Source organism: Notechis scutatus, chromosome 4 (assembly GCF_049901735.1).
Source record: "Notechis scutatus isolate UNSWTSFEM ecotype Mainland chromosome 4, rNotScu1.2, whole genome shotgun sequence".
Classification (NCBI taxonomy): domain Eukaryota; kingdom Metazoa; phylum Chordata; class Lepidosauria; order Squamata; family Elapidae; genus Notechis; species Notechis scutatus.
This window is the reverse complement of record NC_142012.1, coordinates 117,705,757-117,724,673: the sequence shown is the minus strand read 5'-3', so window position 1 is coordinate 117,724,673 and position 18,917 is coordinate 117,705,757. Positions and strand designations below refer to the sequence as shown.

Here is an 18,917-nt window from a genome sequence, read left to right as displayed (position 1 = left end):
AAATGTATAATTGTAGTTCAAATTTAAAACAGGAGGAACAGGCAAACTTGTTTGTTAAAGTGGACTAAGAATTTTGGTTATACATAGTTAAAAGGGTTGAAATTTACATTGTTACGAACTTAAAGAATATTTTTATAAAAAGATGTATGGTTAGTACACGATGCCAGAACTTGTCTAGAATGTATAAAGGCACTTCAAATATATGTTGCGAGCAACATGAAGAGACATTCCAACATGCTTGGTCCACATGTAAAAAAACTAAAACGTTTTGTACTTAAATATGTACATTGATACAGAATATTTTAAAGATTAATAATTAATTGATGCCAAAACTTTTCCTTTCATGAATTATGGATAAAAATTAAATAATAGAAGATTATTTCAGTATATGATTATTGTGGCAAGATTATTACATTCACAAAGATGGAAAGATTTGGCACTACCTATGATGGTTGGTAAAATCGACTGATCTTGCTGAAATTATAAATTATACAAAGAAAATGTAGCTTTAGAGAGAGAAGTTAAAATAAAGTTGTACTTACAACTGCAGTGAAGAATATCAGAAGCCACTTCTTTATGTCTTTACAACTTTATTTCTTGTTCCTTTTTATTTAGCACATTGATTGGAGAATCCACACTTGGGGTGACCACATACCTTTGCCCAGAGTCTGAGTCCTCAATCTTTGGTACACCTCTCTATCAACCGTCACTGTCCCAGTTTACGACTCAGTCTTGCCCAGTGGAGACGTTTAGATTGGCTCAAAAAACTTTGAGCAGAAAGGCATCGTTGATGAGGAGAATCAGTGGTCAGGTTTGAAACCGCAGCACTATAAAGCGCTACCACGGCTCCCAGCTATTCGGCTTGCTGAAAGAGCAGCCATTCAGCCTTAACAATTGGCTAATTGATGCCTTTGACAGGGAGTCCCCTCCTCCCTCCCTTTCTTCAAATGGTTGGCTGCCGCTCATTTGACACGTCGCAGCTGCCTTACAGCTGGCTTTCAGATTCCAGCCTTTGAAGACTAGTGGCGTTAGTGGCTTGCATTTAAAAACCTGGCTGGCTTACCCGGGTAACTCTGGAACACCGCCTGCGGCCATAGCACTTTTCTACTGACCATATTACCCTGGCTTAGAAGATCCAGCGCTAATGAAGCTGTGTGTATGTGTGTGAGGCTACCCCAGCTCCCTAGTCTTGCCGCCACCACTCCAAGCCCCACAGCCATCCATTTGACTCGGGTTGAGTTCCAGTATAGAGCGTGGTCGCAGTGCTCTTCTAGAAAGAGCGGGGCAGGATTTCTGGAGCACAGAGGCTGTCAAAATGGCTGATCATTCCTTGCCAGCTGACAGCATGGAGCAGCAAAGTGCCTCCACATCAACCTCTTTTAAAAAGCATGGTTCCAGAAAGGCTAGGTCAGCCATCAAGGAGCTGACAAGATTAAGGCCAAGGCCATTTATTCTAGGATGTCATCTAAGGCAGTGATCCCCAACCTTTTTTACGCCGCGGCCCGGTATCCCCAACCTTTTTTATGCGCGGCCCGGTACCGACATCAGCTGGCGCCGCCATCTTGTTTTGATGAAAAAGTGCTTCGGTGAGCTTTCTACCCGGAAAAGCTCACCGGAAGCACTTTTTCATCAAAACAAGATGGCGGCGCCCAGCAAGCCAGCGCCCGGTAGGACTTGTTCCACGGACGTACCGGTCCGTGGACCGGTGGTTGGGGACCCCTGATCTAAGGCAATGCCAACAGAATCTAAAGGAATGCCAACAGAAGACAGAAGGCTTTAGCTGAAAGGAAGGCTGAACAGGAAAGGGCTGTCATTTCCCCTTAGACAGAAACTGCCATTTCCTGCCCTCAACAATTTCAACAGTTGAGCGTGCCATACCCTGTAGTTCCTATGACTTGGTCACCAGAGGGTGATAGGGAACAATTGCCTTTTCCTCTACCAACAGAGGAACATGATGCAGAACAATTTCCCTTTTCTTGCATGGCAACTGAGTTTACCAAACCTCAGTTTAGACCTAGACCCTATGTCCCAGAAGCCACCTTTACACCCACTATGGCGGGGCTGCACCCAGTAGTCCTTCATATCTTGGGCAATTTTGCATGGAGATGCTGCTGCCCTGCAGAGCAGAGGCCTCTAACATCAGAACCTCCCCCCCAGATGATCCAGTCTTACCAGTTCCCATCTGAGGATAGGAGGTCACAGGTCCGTATCACCAGCTCATTCCTTCCGTAGTAGGGTGTCAATATTAGAAAATGATGACCACAGAGAGCAGGGATTATCTGAGGATGAGGATATTTTCCCTGATCCTCCTCCCTTCACTGGACTATTCCGTCCAGCACTGTTTAAGTCTCTCCTCTACAAGGCTAGGACAACGGCCCAAATAGGAGTGGGACCCAGTGTTCCAGTGGAACCATCAGAAAACCAGGCACCCAATAATACAGTATTATCTGAACCTACTATAATGCAGGAGGACATTCTGTGTCCCAAAGTGTTCCTCAATGTGGTCCAAAGACAATGGGGGCAGCCGGGTACATTTCCCAATCTGGGAGGCAATGATAGGAGGATCTTTAATATGGCTTCCACCTTATCAGAAGCCCTAGAACGACCTACACTGTTTCAGCCCTTGGCCTCGTTAGGTTCTCCCTCCGCGTTTTCTGGGGATATAGCAGAAATCCTGAAAGTGGAAGTCAGAAAGGTGGAATTAAATTACTGTCAAACCCATCTAGCTAATGCCTGGGTAGTAAAGGCGGCTACGACCACCTCCTTTTTTGTGAGGACTTCATTACTCTGGCTTCACCAGTTGCAAGCAAGGGTTCCCCCAGAGGAAGTCTGAATGTACCAGGACATTAACACGCTGATGGCAGCTGCCGAGTTTTAGGCTGGTTCATCCTTACATGCTATCTGTTTTTCGTCCAGGGCGAACATCACCTTTTAACATCTAACATTTAACACTTTTAACATCACCTCCCGACGCTTGCTATGGCTTCGCCAATGGCAGGCGGATGCTAAAACAAAGTGGAGGCTAGCTTCCGCCCCTTACAGAGGCACCTCTCTGTGGAGAAGCTTTGAACCCTTGTGGAAAACAAGGAAAAATGCAAAATTATGTCCTGTCTCACCAGACGGGCAGACAGGCAAGCCTCAGACACGGATCCGACCACACTCAATTTCAATGCCCTTACCCGCCGAGATCTGGCCGACAACTGGACAGATCAGGGTTTAAGGATAGTTATAGACAGCAATCTCAGGCCAAACGGCCCTTTTGTGGATCAGGAGGCCACTCATTTCACTGTTCCAAGTAACTTGCAGGACCCTCTTCCCATTGGTGGGCATCTGGCCCTATTTGCAAGTCAATGGGAGAATATCACCACCGACTCATGGATCCTAAATACGTTAAGATTCAGCCTCATGCAAGAGTTTCTCTCCATCCCTCTGAGACACTTCATCTGTTGCCCCACCACCAAAAACATCAGGAGGGGTCTCATGGACAAGGCAATCCAACACCTGTTGGACATCCAGGCCATCGAACCAGTCCCGAAAGACCAATGGGGACACGGATTCTACTCGACCTTATTCATCGTTTCAAAGTAGTCAGGGGATGGAGACCAATTCTGGACCTCAAAGAAATGAACATCCACTTGACATACAAGAGATTCAAAATGCAGTGTCTGCAGTCTATCTTGGAAGGCATCAGGGTGGGTGACCTCCTGATATCCATTGATGTAACAGAGGCCTACCTCCATATCCCAATCCTTCCCTTCCATTGAAGGTACCTCAGGTTCTGTTACTCAGGCTGCCATTTTCAGTACAGGGCTTTACCATTCGGCCTATCCTCGACCTTCACAAAAGTGCTAGCAGCACTGGCCGAGATATAGTGCTACCAAACTTCTGTCCAGGACCTTCCCATCCACTGGAACAGAGCTGGCACACTCTGGAGGTAAGGAGGGTGCTCCGCACATATATCAAAAGAACATCTCATCGTAGAAAATAATCCCTGTTTGTGTCGTTCCAACCATCTTCAGTAGGCACCAAGGTCACCTCATCGACCATCGGCTGCTGGATAAGGGGGTGTATAGCCAAGGCCTATGAGATGTAGGCTCTCCCTGTACCCAGACGAGTAACTGCCCAATCTACCCAAAGTGTGGTGACTACAGTCAGATGGGCGACACAGGCCTCAATTGAAGACAGGGCAGTGATGTGGTCCTCCCTGTCCCCTTTCGTACGTCACTACAAACTGGACACTTTTGCCTCAGCAGGAGGGTGATCCAGCGAGTTCATGTCGATAAAGGGACTCAGGACCAGACTTCTCCCCGCCCATACGGACAGCCAGGCTTTGGTATGTCCCTAGTGTGGATTTTCCAATCAACATGCTGGAAAAGGGGTGTTGGCTTACCTGAACGCCCTTTCTCAGCAGGTCAATGGAGAATCCACTCCCACCCTGGTGACCGTCTGGTTCCACATCCAGGAGGTACAGAGCCAATACTACCGAGGAGTCCATCAGATGACTGCGCCTTCATCGTAAACTGGGACAGTGACAGTTGATGGAGGGCGTGGCAAAGATTGAGGACTCAGTCCCTGGGCAGAAAGGCATGTGTCAACTCGAATATGGATTCTCCATTGACCTGCTGAGAAAGGGCCTCTTTTCTTTTAGTTTTTTCTTTTATTTCTTTTTCATCTTTTCTGTTCTAATTTAGTTTGTTGTACTTATTCTTAAAAATAATAAAAATATTTTTTAAAAATCCTATTTTCTTGCTCTGTTTTCAAAAATCTCTTAATATTTCTGATACTGCAAAGTTTTATGCAATCTTGTAAGTCCCAGGCATGTTTCTTTTTCCTTCTGCTTAATCTTTAGTTTATTCTCATGTTCACTTTCTAAAATCATCACTTACCTTTTGTTACAACTGAGGGATCCTTGGTGCTGTCTGAGCTTGGTTGTTTTTTGGCAAGAAAACAATAAAGCTCAAAGAGCACCAAGGACAACTTATTTCAACCATGAGCTACAAATATTTTTCTTTTGTTACAATAACAAGGATAGCCAAAATAAGTCTTTTTTCCAAGAAGTTATTTATTTTTTATAGTTAATTCCAGAATCTTATAGTAAAAATCAATATTCCACATTTATCTGGACCCTTAATAAAAATATTGAGCTCTTTGTTTCTTTAATTTCTTAGATTTGTAATTAATTTTAATTAATTACATTTAATTAATTAATTTGTTCAAAGTCGAAGATCAACTCACCCAATGAAAGCTGCTCAAACTTGTCATTTTGGAGGTCTCTAATAGCTTTAGGATACTTGATAGGCAATTTCCAAAAGAGAAAGTGATTTTGGAGATACTGAAAGTTTCAATTTGTTTTTCAAATGAATTTTGTTTTATTATTTATTGACTTTAAGCTAATTGTCATTAGTATGCTAATGATTGCAATTCTTTCCCTTTCTTTAAATACTTCATTGTTATAGACTCAAACTGCTTATAAGATTGCCTGGTCCTATGCAGAGTATTCTCAGATAACAAATAGAATTATTTCCTGTCAGATGGAATATATTTGTGTTTAAATAGTGTTTGTTGTCAGACTTTTTGGAAATTTTGATAAATCACAACTATATAACATAGATTTTTGCAGCTTTTACTAGTAGGGGAAGTATGCACAATCAACAATGATGTTCTGCTAAAATGCCTCTCCTGTAGGCTTTTGAAGAACCAGTACTTATTTTCTGTGTAGGGTTTATTTATTGTATAAGTCACATTTATAGGCTAACAAATTCAAATAACTTTGAGCAATGAATAATTTAAAAACATTAAATTGATGATAAAAACAAAGGTCCAGTTTTGAATGTGAACTTTTATTGGCTGCCCCTCCCCTTCAAAGTGGTTCTGTTTTGTTCAAATTTCAAAAGGTGATAATGATGAAAGTTTGCGAACCTTTTGAATTTCTCTCATCAGTATATTTTGCTGATAGACAGATGGATGACAGATTTCTGACCCCTTTACATAATTAATTTCCAACATGCTGTTGACTTCTAGAGAATAAAAATAGAGAGAACTAAGTGTGATTGAGGAAAACTGATTCTGTGCCATTGAGCAGCTGTATTCACTGAGTGCTTATTAATGGACCAAACTGCTGAGAAATCTCAGTGCTATACTATTCTATCTTAAAGCCTCTACTGTTAAACATTGTTATAAATGCTTTTGATTCCATTTTAGAAAAAAAAAATCAGGAAACCCAAAGCTGGATGGAATCAACATGTCTGTAATTTTTGTAGAGAAACACATGGAGAAATATGCAGATATGCATAATAAGGGAGTCTGACTTGGTGACAGTAAATAAGAAAATGATCTAAGAATCTTAAAAGAAATTTCAGGAAACTAATTTTCAGCTAAACACTGGAAAGAGATATCCTTAGGGTAAGAGCTGTTTGAACAAGTGAAAGGACAGGAGGCAGCATGCAATCAAGACCTGGATGGACACCAGTCAACAATGTATTTATTATACCTTTCATTGCTTAACCATTATTAATAGTTGAGAAAGGTTAGATTATTTCCAGAGTTCTTTTGATTGCAGAATGATACTCAAATTTAATGTATATTATATTAAAACTACATTAAAAGAAAGACTAAAGGGTTTGTTTCCCAATGACCTTACCTTTAAAATATGTGAAGAATCTAAATTCACCGAGATACAGAAATGCAGACAAATAGGTTTTGATAAGAGTTGGAAACAAAAATGGTTTTATATGCTTGCTTGTTTTAATTTCAGGTGAATACATTATGTTTATTTCAAAATGATGCCCCTGAAATTAAGAATCATTGTTAAATTGTTATTTCATCTCTTTAAAAAAAAAAACCGTTTTAGTTCCCTATTCCTGCACCCCTCCCCATTGAAATTGGTGTGCAAGTCTGTCTTAGCCCAACTCATCTCACAGGCTTGTGGGAAAATAGAAGGAAAGTTTGTTGAATATGTTTGCCTCCTTGAGTTATTAGTAAAGATAATAAAGGGATCCAAATGAATAAATAAATATTTTTTTCTTTGGATCAGTAATGGCAGAATTTAAACTCCTTGTCATTTAGTTCTTAAGACCTGTGGCTCTTCTGAAGTCTGCTTATTTGGTTTCCACAGATACCAGTCATCATTTTATGAACACCATTATATAGGTAATCCTTATGACTACTTTTCACAATTATAATGACCACTGCAGCATCCCCATGCTCATGCGATTTACACTTGGATGCTTCGTAACTGGTTCATATTTATGACGGTTGCAGTGACTCAGGGTCATGTGATCATCTTTTGCAACCTTCTGACCAGCAAAGTCAATGTGGAAATCAGATTCGTTTAACAACCGTGTTACTAATTTGATAACTGCAGTGATTCACTTAATAAATGTGGCAAGAAAAAGTCGTAAAATGGAGCAAAATTAATTTAACAAATTTTTTACTTAGCAGCATAAATTTTGGGCTCAATTGTCATTGTAGGTTGAGGACTACCTATAGAAAATGACAGGTAAAATAAGGAAAATTCTATTTCAAAAGGAATATACTGAAGCTGATTAGCATTTTTAAATCTGGCATTATAATACTCAATATTCAACTTTTAAAAATATAATTATAACTTCCTGTTTACTGTACTAACAGTGCCCCTTCTCACATATTTTCATCTTTTGGATTGGTTTATTCAAAACAATTCATTCTGCAGTTTTTTATCCATGGAAATAAATATAAAGATTATAGCTGAATTTGAATCATTTTCACTCTCACCACTTCATATAGTAATAAATTTCATTACAATAATAAAAAGCCTGAAAACACATGCTTGCTTCAATTATATTCAAATTGTATTGTGTTCTGTATTATTGTAAGAAAGAACTATTTAGTTATAAACAACTGACTAGGCATCCCTCTTTTTCTTTACAATACCTCTTATAAAGTTATGATTCTTCTTGTGGTCTTTGCATCTTTACGTAGCAAAATTATGTAGTCAGGAATTCAAATATTGAACTTTCGTATGTTGCAATCTTATTTTTTTAAGTGAATTTAAATTCTAAATAACAGTAATTGGGAGAGTGCATGTCTGTTTATAGCTAATATTATGTGTCTTTTAAATGTCTGTCACTGATTATGTTTTTATTGTAAAGGGATTTTAACTGTGTTTGTTACTTTATATAATAGCTTTAGATCAGCTTCATTTTGGAGCAATTTATATATTGTTCTGTGTTTTTTAAACACATTTTTCAATTTGATAACAGTACCAGAAATTATTTGGACATTTATACATTAAAATTCCCTCTATAAAAATACTGGAAACATACCTGTGACTTCATACGACAATGATAATGTTTTCCAAGTCTATAAGTTCTTCAATTCTACACAGTGTGTAACATAACTAACTCTACAATTTGTATGTGTCATACATGGAGCAATACTAGCATGCAGATCACAAGTTGGATATTTTCAAATAATGCTTAATTGTTGCTATATGCTTAATCTCTTTTCTCTTGACATTTGTCCACTCCTTGTTGTGGTGCATATCAACATTTTAACACTTCTATTTATTCATCATGACTGGTTGCTGTGCAAAATGGACATTTAGGAAGAATACAAATTTTATAATTTTGTTTTGCTTTTATTATTTTGATTTTTATAAACAATATTTGTCCTAACAAATTGTAATTAATGTTATTTTTTCCTCAAAAATGATAGTTATGTTGGTTTATTGTAGCAAAAATTGAATAGTGTGTATAAAAACCAATGCTATATTACAGATTGTAATCTAAGACTTTCCTACTAAGAAAATCCTATAGGATTTTTACTAATTTATTTTTCTACATAAGCTTTCTTTTTTAATTATGTATCAGTCTAAATACTTGGCTGTATCCTAATATGCTAATAGAAGGATATTGGTTTTTTTTTTTCAGTTTTTAACTGAAGGATCTTGTTTCTTGAAATAAAATCAATCTGTTTTCAAATTTTTTAGCAGTTATGGATAGAATTTGTGGAGTGATGAAAGTATGAAATTTTACATTGCTGAGGGGGCAGATCTGACATGCGTTAAAAGCTTTTTTTCACTGAAGCAGACAAATGGTAGCCAGTCAGCTAAAAAGGCAGTTAATGTGATTGATTACAGCACAGTCCTATGCATGTCCATGCAGCTAAGATATAAATCTGAATTTGCTGAGCTTCACAGTAAAGTGCTGACTTGTGTGATTTTGTGGAAGTCTGAAGACAGAAACATTCCATTTTACTTTTGACATCCATGATAATGGATTATTATTGGTTTGTTGCACTAGACTAAATGGCTACCGCTCAAGAAATGAAACATGCTTCATGGTATATTACCAACTCCTAGAACATCTCATAGTAACTTTATAAAAACTACTGTCAGTCTTCAACCTTTCCTTTTCTAGGAAAGGTTCAAAAAGAGGTGAGACGCCAACCACAAGAACACCCTGAAAGAAGTGGCGTATTTGGGTCTTTTATCAGAGTTCAGGCTGGGATGGAAAGAGCTTTGGTTGCACAGTGGATAACCTTTGTAGACTTGGATGAGAGCAGTGCACCTGTCCTGTTTCTTTTAGACACTAAAAGATACTAAAATATGGCCTTTAGAAGCTTTGCTCATGGTAATCTTTTAGACCAACTTGGGGAGTTGGTGATTGAAGACACTTTCTGCAGCGATTTTGCTTCTTCCTCAATGGAAAGGGTAGGAGAGAGGCAGGAGAGAAGAAGTTGGCTTGGAGGATGCTTCCTTGTCGGATGCAAGAGGAGGCAGTCTTCTTTTCCTCCTTAATATATACATGAAGCCACTGAGAATGATTACCTGGCAGTTCAGGATTTGGTTCCATTAATTTACTACTTGATAATTTATTAATCTGGGCCAAACGTAGCATAGTAGCCTTGCCTTTGTGCTTGGATGCTGAGAGTGTGGATTGGAGAGAATAGGATAAAATTCAATTGTAGAAAGAATGTTAGAATTTGGAGTTTTGATATCTTTGGATAGGTAAGCATTATCCCTGAAACAGGAAGTCCATGACTCCAGGGTCTTCTTGAAACATTTGGCCCTATGGGCAGAGGGGCCTTTGTCTTTATCTCAACTAGAGTGTCAGTTGCAACTCCACTTGATGGAGATGAGACAATGCTACAATGACTCATACCTTTATTTATCATCAGCCACCTGGCTTATTGCAACACAATCCACATGGTAATGCCTCAAAGATCACTTGGAAGCCTAATTTGCATGTGTTTCATGTAACATTTTGCTAGAAAAGAAAGCAAGAGTTCATTGTGGTGTTCATTCCTTATTTTGTAGGCTTAATGTAGATATCTGGGTGTTAACTAGTTAACTAAAGAACATTGTGCTGGATAAGTCTTTGCTCTGATCTGGCTTGCCTTTTTATATTTATCTCCTTGGAATAAAGAGAAAAATGAAATAATTTTGCTGTATCTAGCAATCTAGAAATGTATGTTACAGAAGAGAGTCTCTTTGTCTGAGTCGGTTTTTCATTTTGCTAATCATATTCTTGAATGTGTGTCTGCTTTAAAAAACTCAAATTGGTGCAACTTGGCTTCCAGTCAACCTTTTCATCTACTCCCTTCCATCAACAAATATGTCACTAGTCCTCGCATTTTTGTAATGTGGGTGTTATCAGATGGTAGATAAGACCATCACTCATAGCAATTCATGGCTTTCAAGATTTAACAGATTATGCAAAATTGTAATGCAGCACAGATTACCATGACAACTGTGATAAAGAACTCAAAATGGTACGTGCTGAGAAACCACATGGGATGGTGTACAAACTGTTTCCAATTGCTGGAAACGAGGTAATACAGTATAAAAGGATTGTGCTCTGAATACTTCACAGATTAGTTTCTAAGTCTACAGTGGAGATAAATTTTTAGGACCCAGACTAAATACTTCTTTCTGCGACACATTCACAGAAAACATAACTGTTTGTATTAAGTTTAAGTTTGGAATTGCAAATTCAGAAACAGAATTTGGACTGTAGTATCTTGTGTGGCATGTATTAATTTAGTGATCTGACCAGCTTATTGAAGATGAAAAATAACTTGTTATATTTTAAGAAAAAAAGGTACCAGGAAAAACCGTGCATTTTAGGTTAAAAACACAGAATATGCTATGGGTGTGTTACCTAAATTGTAAATTTTTTCTCCAAACCTTTTATTTTTTTGTTTAAAAGACGATTATGGGTGTTTCTCATATTATCCACGTGTAAGACTTGTGGACTTCAATTCCCAGAATTCCTGAGCTAACATGACTGGAGGAGGAATTCTGGGAGTTGAAGTCCATAAGTCTTAAAGCTATCAAGTTTGAAGACCCTAATTCAGAACAAGACTATATATGTGATTGGGGAATAAGACTGTATATGTGATTAGAGGAACAAAACTATATGTGTTTAGGGGAACAAGAGATTATTGACCAAGAACAGAGATATAGAAATTCAAGGGTAAGTGGATTAAGGGTATAGAACAGGGGTCCTCAAACTTGGTGACTTTAAGACTGGCTTGCTGGGGAATTCTGAGAGTTGAAGTCCACAAGTCTTAAAGTCCCAAGTTTGGAGATCCCTGCTGTAAGGAGAAGGATAATATGCTTTACATGTATCATCTACAAAACTTTGAGACGAATACAAGACTATGGTATCTGAAGCAATTCTATGGTAAGCTCACAAAAAAACCTCTTTCGGAGATGATCACATAGATCATCTGCTTTTCTAATCTGCTTTTCTAACTTTTGTTATCTATTGCTTGGGTGTAGACCTTACTAAATATTATATCCAGTTCTATTTATCATACACATAATAACCCACATCCTTGCTTGTGATTTGAAATAACAGAAAATAATTATTGTTCTCCTTCCATGTCTCTTTCAGATACATTACTTGCTTGAAATTGTATTTGAGTTAACATATTTTCAACAAGAAATGCACCATTTAACATTTAAATGCTTTGCTAAGTAGATTAAACTTTTAATTTTTGTGTATCTAGATTTCATAAAAGAAACTAAAAATTTATAGCCTCATAAAAATACATTTAGTGTGTATATTGTATTCTTCATCTGACAGTAACTCATTCATTAAGGTTGGTGGATCCTTTTTCTCATTTCGTTTTAATATTTATTAAAAGAGGTCTGAGTACGTGCACCTCAAGTACTTAGATTTCTTTAAAAAATAATTTTGGACTATATAGTTTTTGGAGAAGTTATCTTGCAAATAATTCATTTGTAATTCCATAATCTTAAGAAAAGACTATGATATTCCCATTCCAATTTCTTTTCTTTTGAAAGGAAAAAATATTATTTTGATCTAATAACAGAATTATCATTATGCAATGGAAGACTCCACACCCAGTTTCTGTTTGATTGATGATTATATGCAACCCACATAGATTTTCTCCATGATGATCTACCCCTAACTTAGTCCTTCATCTCTTTCAATTGTGCACTCTTTGCTAATAGACTAAAATAAGCCTGATCACCTCTTGTTCCATTTTGTTTCATCTTTCTCAGCATTAAGAGCCTTTTCAGAAACTTATATTTTTGCATATGTGTCCTAACTGGATTAATTTGACTCTGGGTTTAGCAAATTAGATAATATTCTCAAGTTCCATTTTGTAGATACATTTCCAGAAGAAGTTGTTAATGAACAGGAAGAAAAAAAATTGCAGGATCAATTAAAAAGTCAGATTCTGTTTTTAGCAGTTTCTATCTGCCTATCCTAGAAATATCCCAGGAGCCCTCGCAAGGTTCATAGGTCCAGGCAAGGTTTATCAGTGCAGACTTGTTTTATGGAATATTCTCCACCTTGCAAATATGAAATGTCACATTCTGCAGGCATTTTGAAAATTAGCCAAATGTAATTCCAGAAGGCATTCAGCAGCTGATTTCTGTTGGTTTTTCATTAGTTATATATGATTTTTAATACTTTGTTCTTTTAAGTTATTTCATGTTGTCCAGACTCTGTCTAGATTGTGGAAGATAGATAAATAAATGTATTTCAATATCAGCATCTTTTTGGAGGAAGTGGCAAAAGTTTTTTTGCTAAGAGTTAACAACAAATTAATGGCATATAATCCAAGTTTTTAATGATATTTATGATACCTTTTAAGCTGGAATTCACAGTAAAAGTTTTCTGTGTCTTTAAGTTTGAATACTAGAAATTGTGACTGAACATTATAAAATCTCTCTGCTTGGTTTTGGAAGAGTCCACCCGTCTCAATATATCTAGAAATTGAGATAATTTCTGCTGTTCCTTGATTTATGACTACAATTGAGCCCAAAATCTATGTTGCTAAGTGAGGCATTTGTTAAGTGAGATTTGCCCCATTTTACGACTTTTCTTGCCACACTTGTTAAGTGAATCAATGCAATGGTTAAGTTAGTAACCCAGTTGTTAAGTGAATCTGGCTTCCCCATTGATTTTGCTCATCAGAAGGTTGTAAAAGTTGATCACATGACTCTGGGACTTTGCAAGTGTCATAAATATGAACCAATTGCCAAGTGTCTGAATTTTGATCACATGACCATGGGATGCTGCAACGGTCATAAGTGTAAAAACTGTCATAAGTCACTTTTTTCATTCCTGTTGTAACTTTGAATGGTCACTAAATGAATTGTAAATTGAGGACTACCTGTACTCACGTAAGTGCTCCAACCTTCTGTAGCAGAGTCTCTCAACCTTGGTACCTTTAAAATACATATTTCCCCATCACTTAATGCGAAATCTGGGAATTGAAATATTCAGATTTTAAAATTGAGAAACAATGTTCTACACTACAGAATGTAGAAAAACTTTGTGGACAGTGAGACAAAAAGCTAGAAAGGAAGAGTTGGATAAAACTAACTTTTTTTTTTTTTTTTAGAACTGGATAAAACCTAAGCGGGATTAGGGAATGCTAAGTTATCAAGAGCATATTTAACAATAACATCTTCTTTTTTAGTTTTATATATTTTCCATGCTGTTTTTTGCAAGAATTATTGTGGGCCCCCGACTTTCAACTTACTTTTAAAGTGATTGTTCTATAGCTACATTCCAGAATATCAGAGCATTCTATCATGTAAGACCAGTTTAGAGCAAGGCAGAGGAGCCTCATTGAAATATTTTGTCAGCTGATTATTCATGTTAAGATTTTTGGTTTTCATGCAATTAGAATAGAAATTCTAATTTATATTAATGCACTTTTGGGAAATATATCTTTTATTCCTTATAACCAATTAAAGCAGAATTGTTATGATCTGTGATTTTATATCCATTTTTGCAGAGCATATCAGCATACGGTTTTGAGAACATCTATGAATTAATGTCTCTTTTCTCTCATTATGTTACAGAACTTCTAATGAAGATTTTTTTGACTATCTAAGCACCAGTAGCTGAGTTTTCTGATATTGAAGCTGTCTGGATCAAACATGTAGCAGATAACTACTATGCCGCCACATTTGTTAGTTCTAGACCACACTCTTGTCTTTTAAATCTCCTTGTATATTAACAGTGAATGAATCATCTTAATTCCTTTTTTGGATTTTGTTAATTAAAATTCAAGTTGGATTTCAAGTGGTATTAATTAAACTGAGGAACAATGAGTAGTAGTCTTGGAAAAGAAAAAGATTGTAAGGAGAAAGATCCCAAAGTGTCTTCAGCAAAAGAAAGAGAGAAAGAGGCCAAGGCCTCTGGTGGATTTGGGAAAGAAAGTAAAGACAGAGAAACTAAGACCAAAGGGAAGGAAGCCAAAGATGGGAAGAAGGACTCCAGTAGTGCACAGCCAGGCGTGGCTTTTTCAGTAGATAACACAATAAAACGGCCCAACCCAGCTCCAGGTGCCCGTAAAAAATCCAGTAATGCTGAGGTGATCAAAGAGCTAAACAAATGTCGGGAAGAAAATTCAGTACGTTTGGACTTGGCTAAGAGGTCTATACATTTGCTCCCATCATCTATCAAAGAGTTAACACAGTTGACGGAACTTTATTTGTATGGAAATAAGTTACAGTCACTACCTGCTGAGGTAGGCTGTCTTGTGAATCTGGAAACTTTGGCCTTAAGTGAAAACTCACTCACCAGCCTTCCGGACTCTCTTGGTAACTTGAAACAGCTTCGTATGGTTGATCTACGGCATAACAAATTGAGAGAGATTCCTCCTGTTGTGTATAGGCTAACTTCCCTTACTACACTTTATCTGCGCTTTAATCGTATCACTTCAGTGGAAAAGGATATCAAGAACTTGTCCAATCTCACCATGCTAAGCATACGGGAGAACAAAATCAAACAACTTCCTGCAGAAATTGGTAAGACTTCTTAAAATCCTATATAAAATGCTTATCCCTTGTTTACATTGGTATTATTGTATGTCTGCTATTAATGAGCAAAAGTTATAGTGATTTAAACATATTAATATTGATTAAGCCTTGGTGGCACAGTGATTGGAATGCAGTATTGCAGGCTAACTCTGCCCACAGTCTGGAGTTTGTCCTGATGGGGCTTGAGGTTGAGTCAGACTTCCCTCCTTCTGAGATTGGTAAAATTTACCACATATTCAACATTCTATTTGTAATGATTGGTAATTTTTAACCACTGTCTCATAGATTTATTTCACTTGAAATAATACATTTACAAGGTAAATGTAAATGTTTCTCCTGTCCAGTTGCATACGATTCTAGGAGGCAGTGCTCATCTCTGTTTCTTGGCCAAGGGAGCCAGCATTGTCCGTAGACGTTTCTGTGGTCATGTGCCAGCATGATTATACGTTGATGTGCATGGAACACGGTTATCTTTTCACCAAAGTGGTACCTATTTATTTACTTGCTTTCAAACTTCTAGGTGGGCACATGTTGGGGAATTAACAGAAGCTCACCCCATTATGCGGTGATCAAGTCTTGAACCCAGGCCGTCAGCTTTCTAGTTGACAAGCTCAGTATTTTTAACCATTGAGCCATTGCGTCCCCCTATGATATATATCCATTTTTTAAAAAAATTGAAGCTAATGTTTACTTCAGGATTGAACAACATGAATTAAAACTTCAGGATACTTTTGGGATTTGTCTCATTGCCATATATGAGGTTCTTTTTAAAAATAATTATTTCTTTAGCTCAGAAGTCAGCAATGCTATGCCCATAAACACAGATCTGTTCTTAGACATACCTTCAGCCCTCAGGTTACCTAACTTGCCCTGTTTATAATTAAAAAAAAATCCTTGCAATGGATTTGTTTCAAAGTGCAACTATAATTTCTAGTCATACTATCTTAAGTTTGCACAATGTGTTTGGGAATAGAGTGGAACTCGTCAATGCTTTAGAAAAAATTGTGCCGGAGGCAAGGTACATTTTGGGAAAAGACTGCAGTGAACTAAGGAAATCTAGGTAAGAGGAGAAGAGAAATATTTCACAGAGTGGAATATTTGGCTGAGAAAGAAAAAAAAATCATTCTTAAAAACTATAACGTATTCTTACTGTACCAGCCAACTGTATATGACAGTGGTGGGTAACCTTTTTGGGCTCCTGTGCCCAAAATTGTGTGTGGGCTTGCACGCTTGCACTCGCGTGCCAGCACCCAGAAGGCAGTGCACACCCCCACCTCCTAGGCATGCGTGCATAATATCCACCCACCAACTCCCGTCGCCTCCTTACCTGCACTGCGCTTCACAGCTGATTTTCGGAAAAAACAGGAAGCGACAAAACAGCGCTAGTTTTTGGCCTGCAGAAGCCTTCCTCTATCTAGCCTTTGGGAGGCTGAAAAAGGCCTCATACCGGCCAAAAATCAGCTGTGAGGTACATGCATGCCCAATGAGGTAAGTTTGCCTGCAGCTTGCGTGCCTGCACAAATGGGTCTGCGTGCCACCTGTGTCGGTTCGCCATCACGGGTATATGAGATAAGTTGCAAATCTTGAGATTGCTTGAGTCTTTTTGCTGTTGCCATTGGGAAAATAAAATTCATGCTATCTAGCTAATTGTACTATCTAACATATTTGATAGCATAATTTTTCTCTTCTCTGTATAGTTTGGAGAATAGTTTAAAATAAAAAAAATCCTGACAATAGGTTAACAATAAAATTTGTTCTTTTAAGAAAACATGGACAAAATTTCCCTCTGTTAAGATCTGATACTTTCCATATCTGTGTATGAAATTTTCTATTACATTGAAGCGGCAAAAATGAAGAGTGGAATAGAAAAATGATAAATGATAGTAACAGGCTAAGCATAAAAAAATAAGAAAGAAATATGGTTGTATGTTTGACCAAATTCAAGGCATTGTTATAACTTGAAATACTGGTTCAGGTTTAGCTTGTGTGGTTTTTTTTTATATGGCTAGTGCAGATATCTTGTAATAATTTTTTGCTAGATGCATTTTTCCTGAAATTGATTTTTTTATTATAAAAATATATTATTATGGTCCTCTGTTGTATTTTTTAATATTATCCCGTATATGTCTAGACATCTTCAAAGGATTCTGAACTTGCATACTATAATTTCTCAGTTCAAAAATTAAAGTTTTATAAGCAAAACAGTCTAATTTTATATGTCTGAATTGTTAGCTTGTAGAAGGGACAACAAAAGTTGACATGCTAATTAGCCTATACATTTCCCAAACGATAGGGAGATTGTTTCCGCCTCCCAACATGTCAAGGGAAATTATATTTCAGTCCAGACTCATGGATTCCAATGATGTATGTGCTGCCTCCTGTGCTTTTTAGCACCTGGACATGACAGCATAGAAATAATAAAGTGTCACTGGCTCTTGCTCTTTATTACCAGGAACAGCAAATTAAGCAAATTAATATAACACCTAGTACCTCATACATTTGAGGCAAAGAATACCTTGTTAAAAACGTTAAAAGTACTGTAAAAGTATTTCTGCTAATGTCTAAGCCTAATGTATTATGGAAAAAATGGTTTCTGTTTTTTTCCAGTCATTGTTGTGAAACTAATGCACAGCTTAATTCCACATGCTTTTCTCTCTACTTCAAGTTTGTGTTCACTTCTTTTGCTTCTGAAAACAGTCTGTATTTCCCCTATATGATTTAGTGCAGGCTTTATTATGATATAAGGAACATTAAAATGTCAATTTGCTTAAAAATGTAAAAAGTAAGAAAAACAGACCAAATTAACAGTCAAGCCAAGACCATTGGCTATTTTACATATTGTTTATGAAGTTTTGAATTATTTTTCATCAAATACACTGCTGCAGGAAGAAATTCTGTCTGAGGAGTGGATTTGCATGGGGTGAATGTGAGAAAATGGGCACCAAGAGAAAAAGAGGAAGAGGAAGTAAATCAAGGCAAAATAAGAGCTAGTGACATGGAGAAGATTTCAGGTTCCAGAGTTCACTTTCCATTACCTTTTTATCTCAGCCTTTATTCAGCTTTGATTCCTGGGTGGATAACTCATTAGACTTAGTGTTCACTTTAGAACAGATGGTGCATGATCTGAAAATGTGGAACAGTATAATTAGTCCCTTGCGAGAGGTGTCAAATTGCACATTATTTTCATTCTTGGCTTGGCTTATCATGGACATCTCATGGATTCCAGCTAGTTGGTGGATTGTCCTGCTAGGTACAATTCTTACTGGGTTTCTGCAGAACAATTTAAAAAGGGATAAATTATCAGATATTGGCAAGTGATTATTAGTTTTCTTGTTTGATAGCTGACACAAGACTTCTGTCTGTTTATTTTATTGATGCTCAGTATAGCAGAATATAAATTGGTCTGTGTAATTTCTAATTATGTAACTTGCTTGGACTTTTGGTTGAATATCTTTTTTAAGAATACTTTTTGGGAATTATCTGAATTCTTCAAGCATTTCTGCAAAAGAAAAGAACACTAGAAGATGCTTCTTTTTCAAATACTATTGTCCAATTGTTCTTTTTAAAATCTTAAATGATAAAAATTACATAATAAAAATAAAATATAATAATATAGGTATTT

At 37.1% G+C, this 18,917-nt stretch overlaps 1 protein-coding gene across 5 annotated transcripts in view; it reads left to right on the top strand.

The window, feature by feature from the left end:
- SHOC2 (SHOC2 leucine rich repeat scaffold protein) overlaps window positions 1-18,917 on the top strand; it is a 69,537-nt gene that overhangs the window by 31,560 nt on the left and 19,060 nt on the right. For all 5 annotated transcript variants that reach the window (XM_087964552.1, XM_026667418.2, XM_087964553.1 and 2 more), the window contains exon 2: window positions 14,333-15,283. In XM_087964552.1, the coding sequence (XP_087820678.1) occupies window positions 14,581-15,283 (703 nt within the window). In that variant the 5' untranslated portion in view covers window positions 14,333-14,580. The remainder of the gene's footprint in view (window positions 1-14,332; window positions 15,284-18,917) is intronic.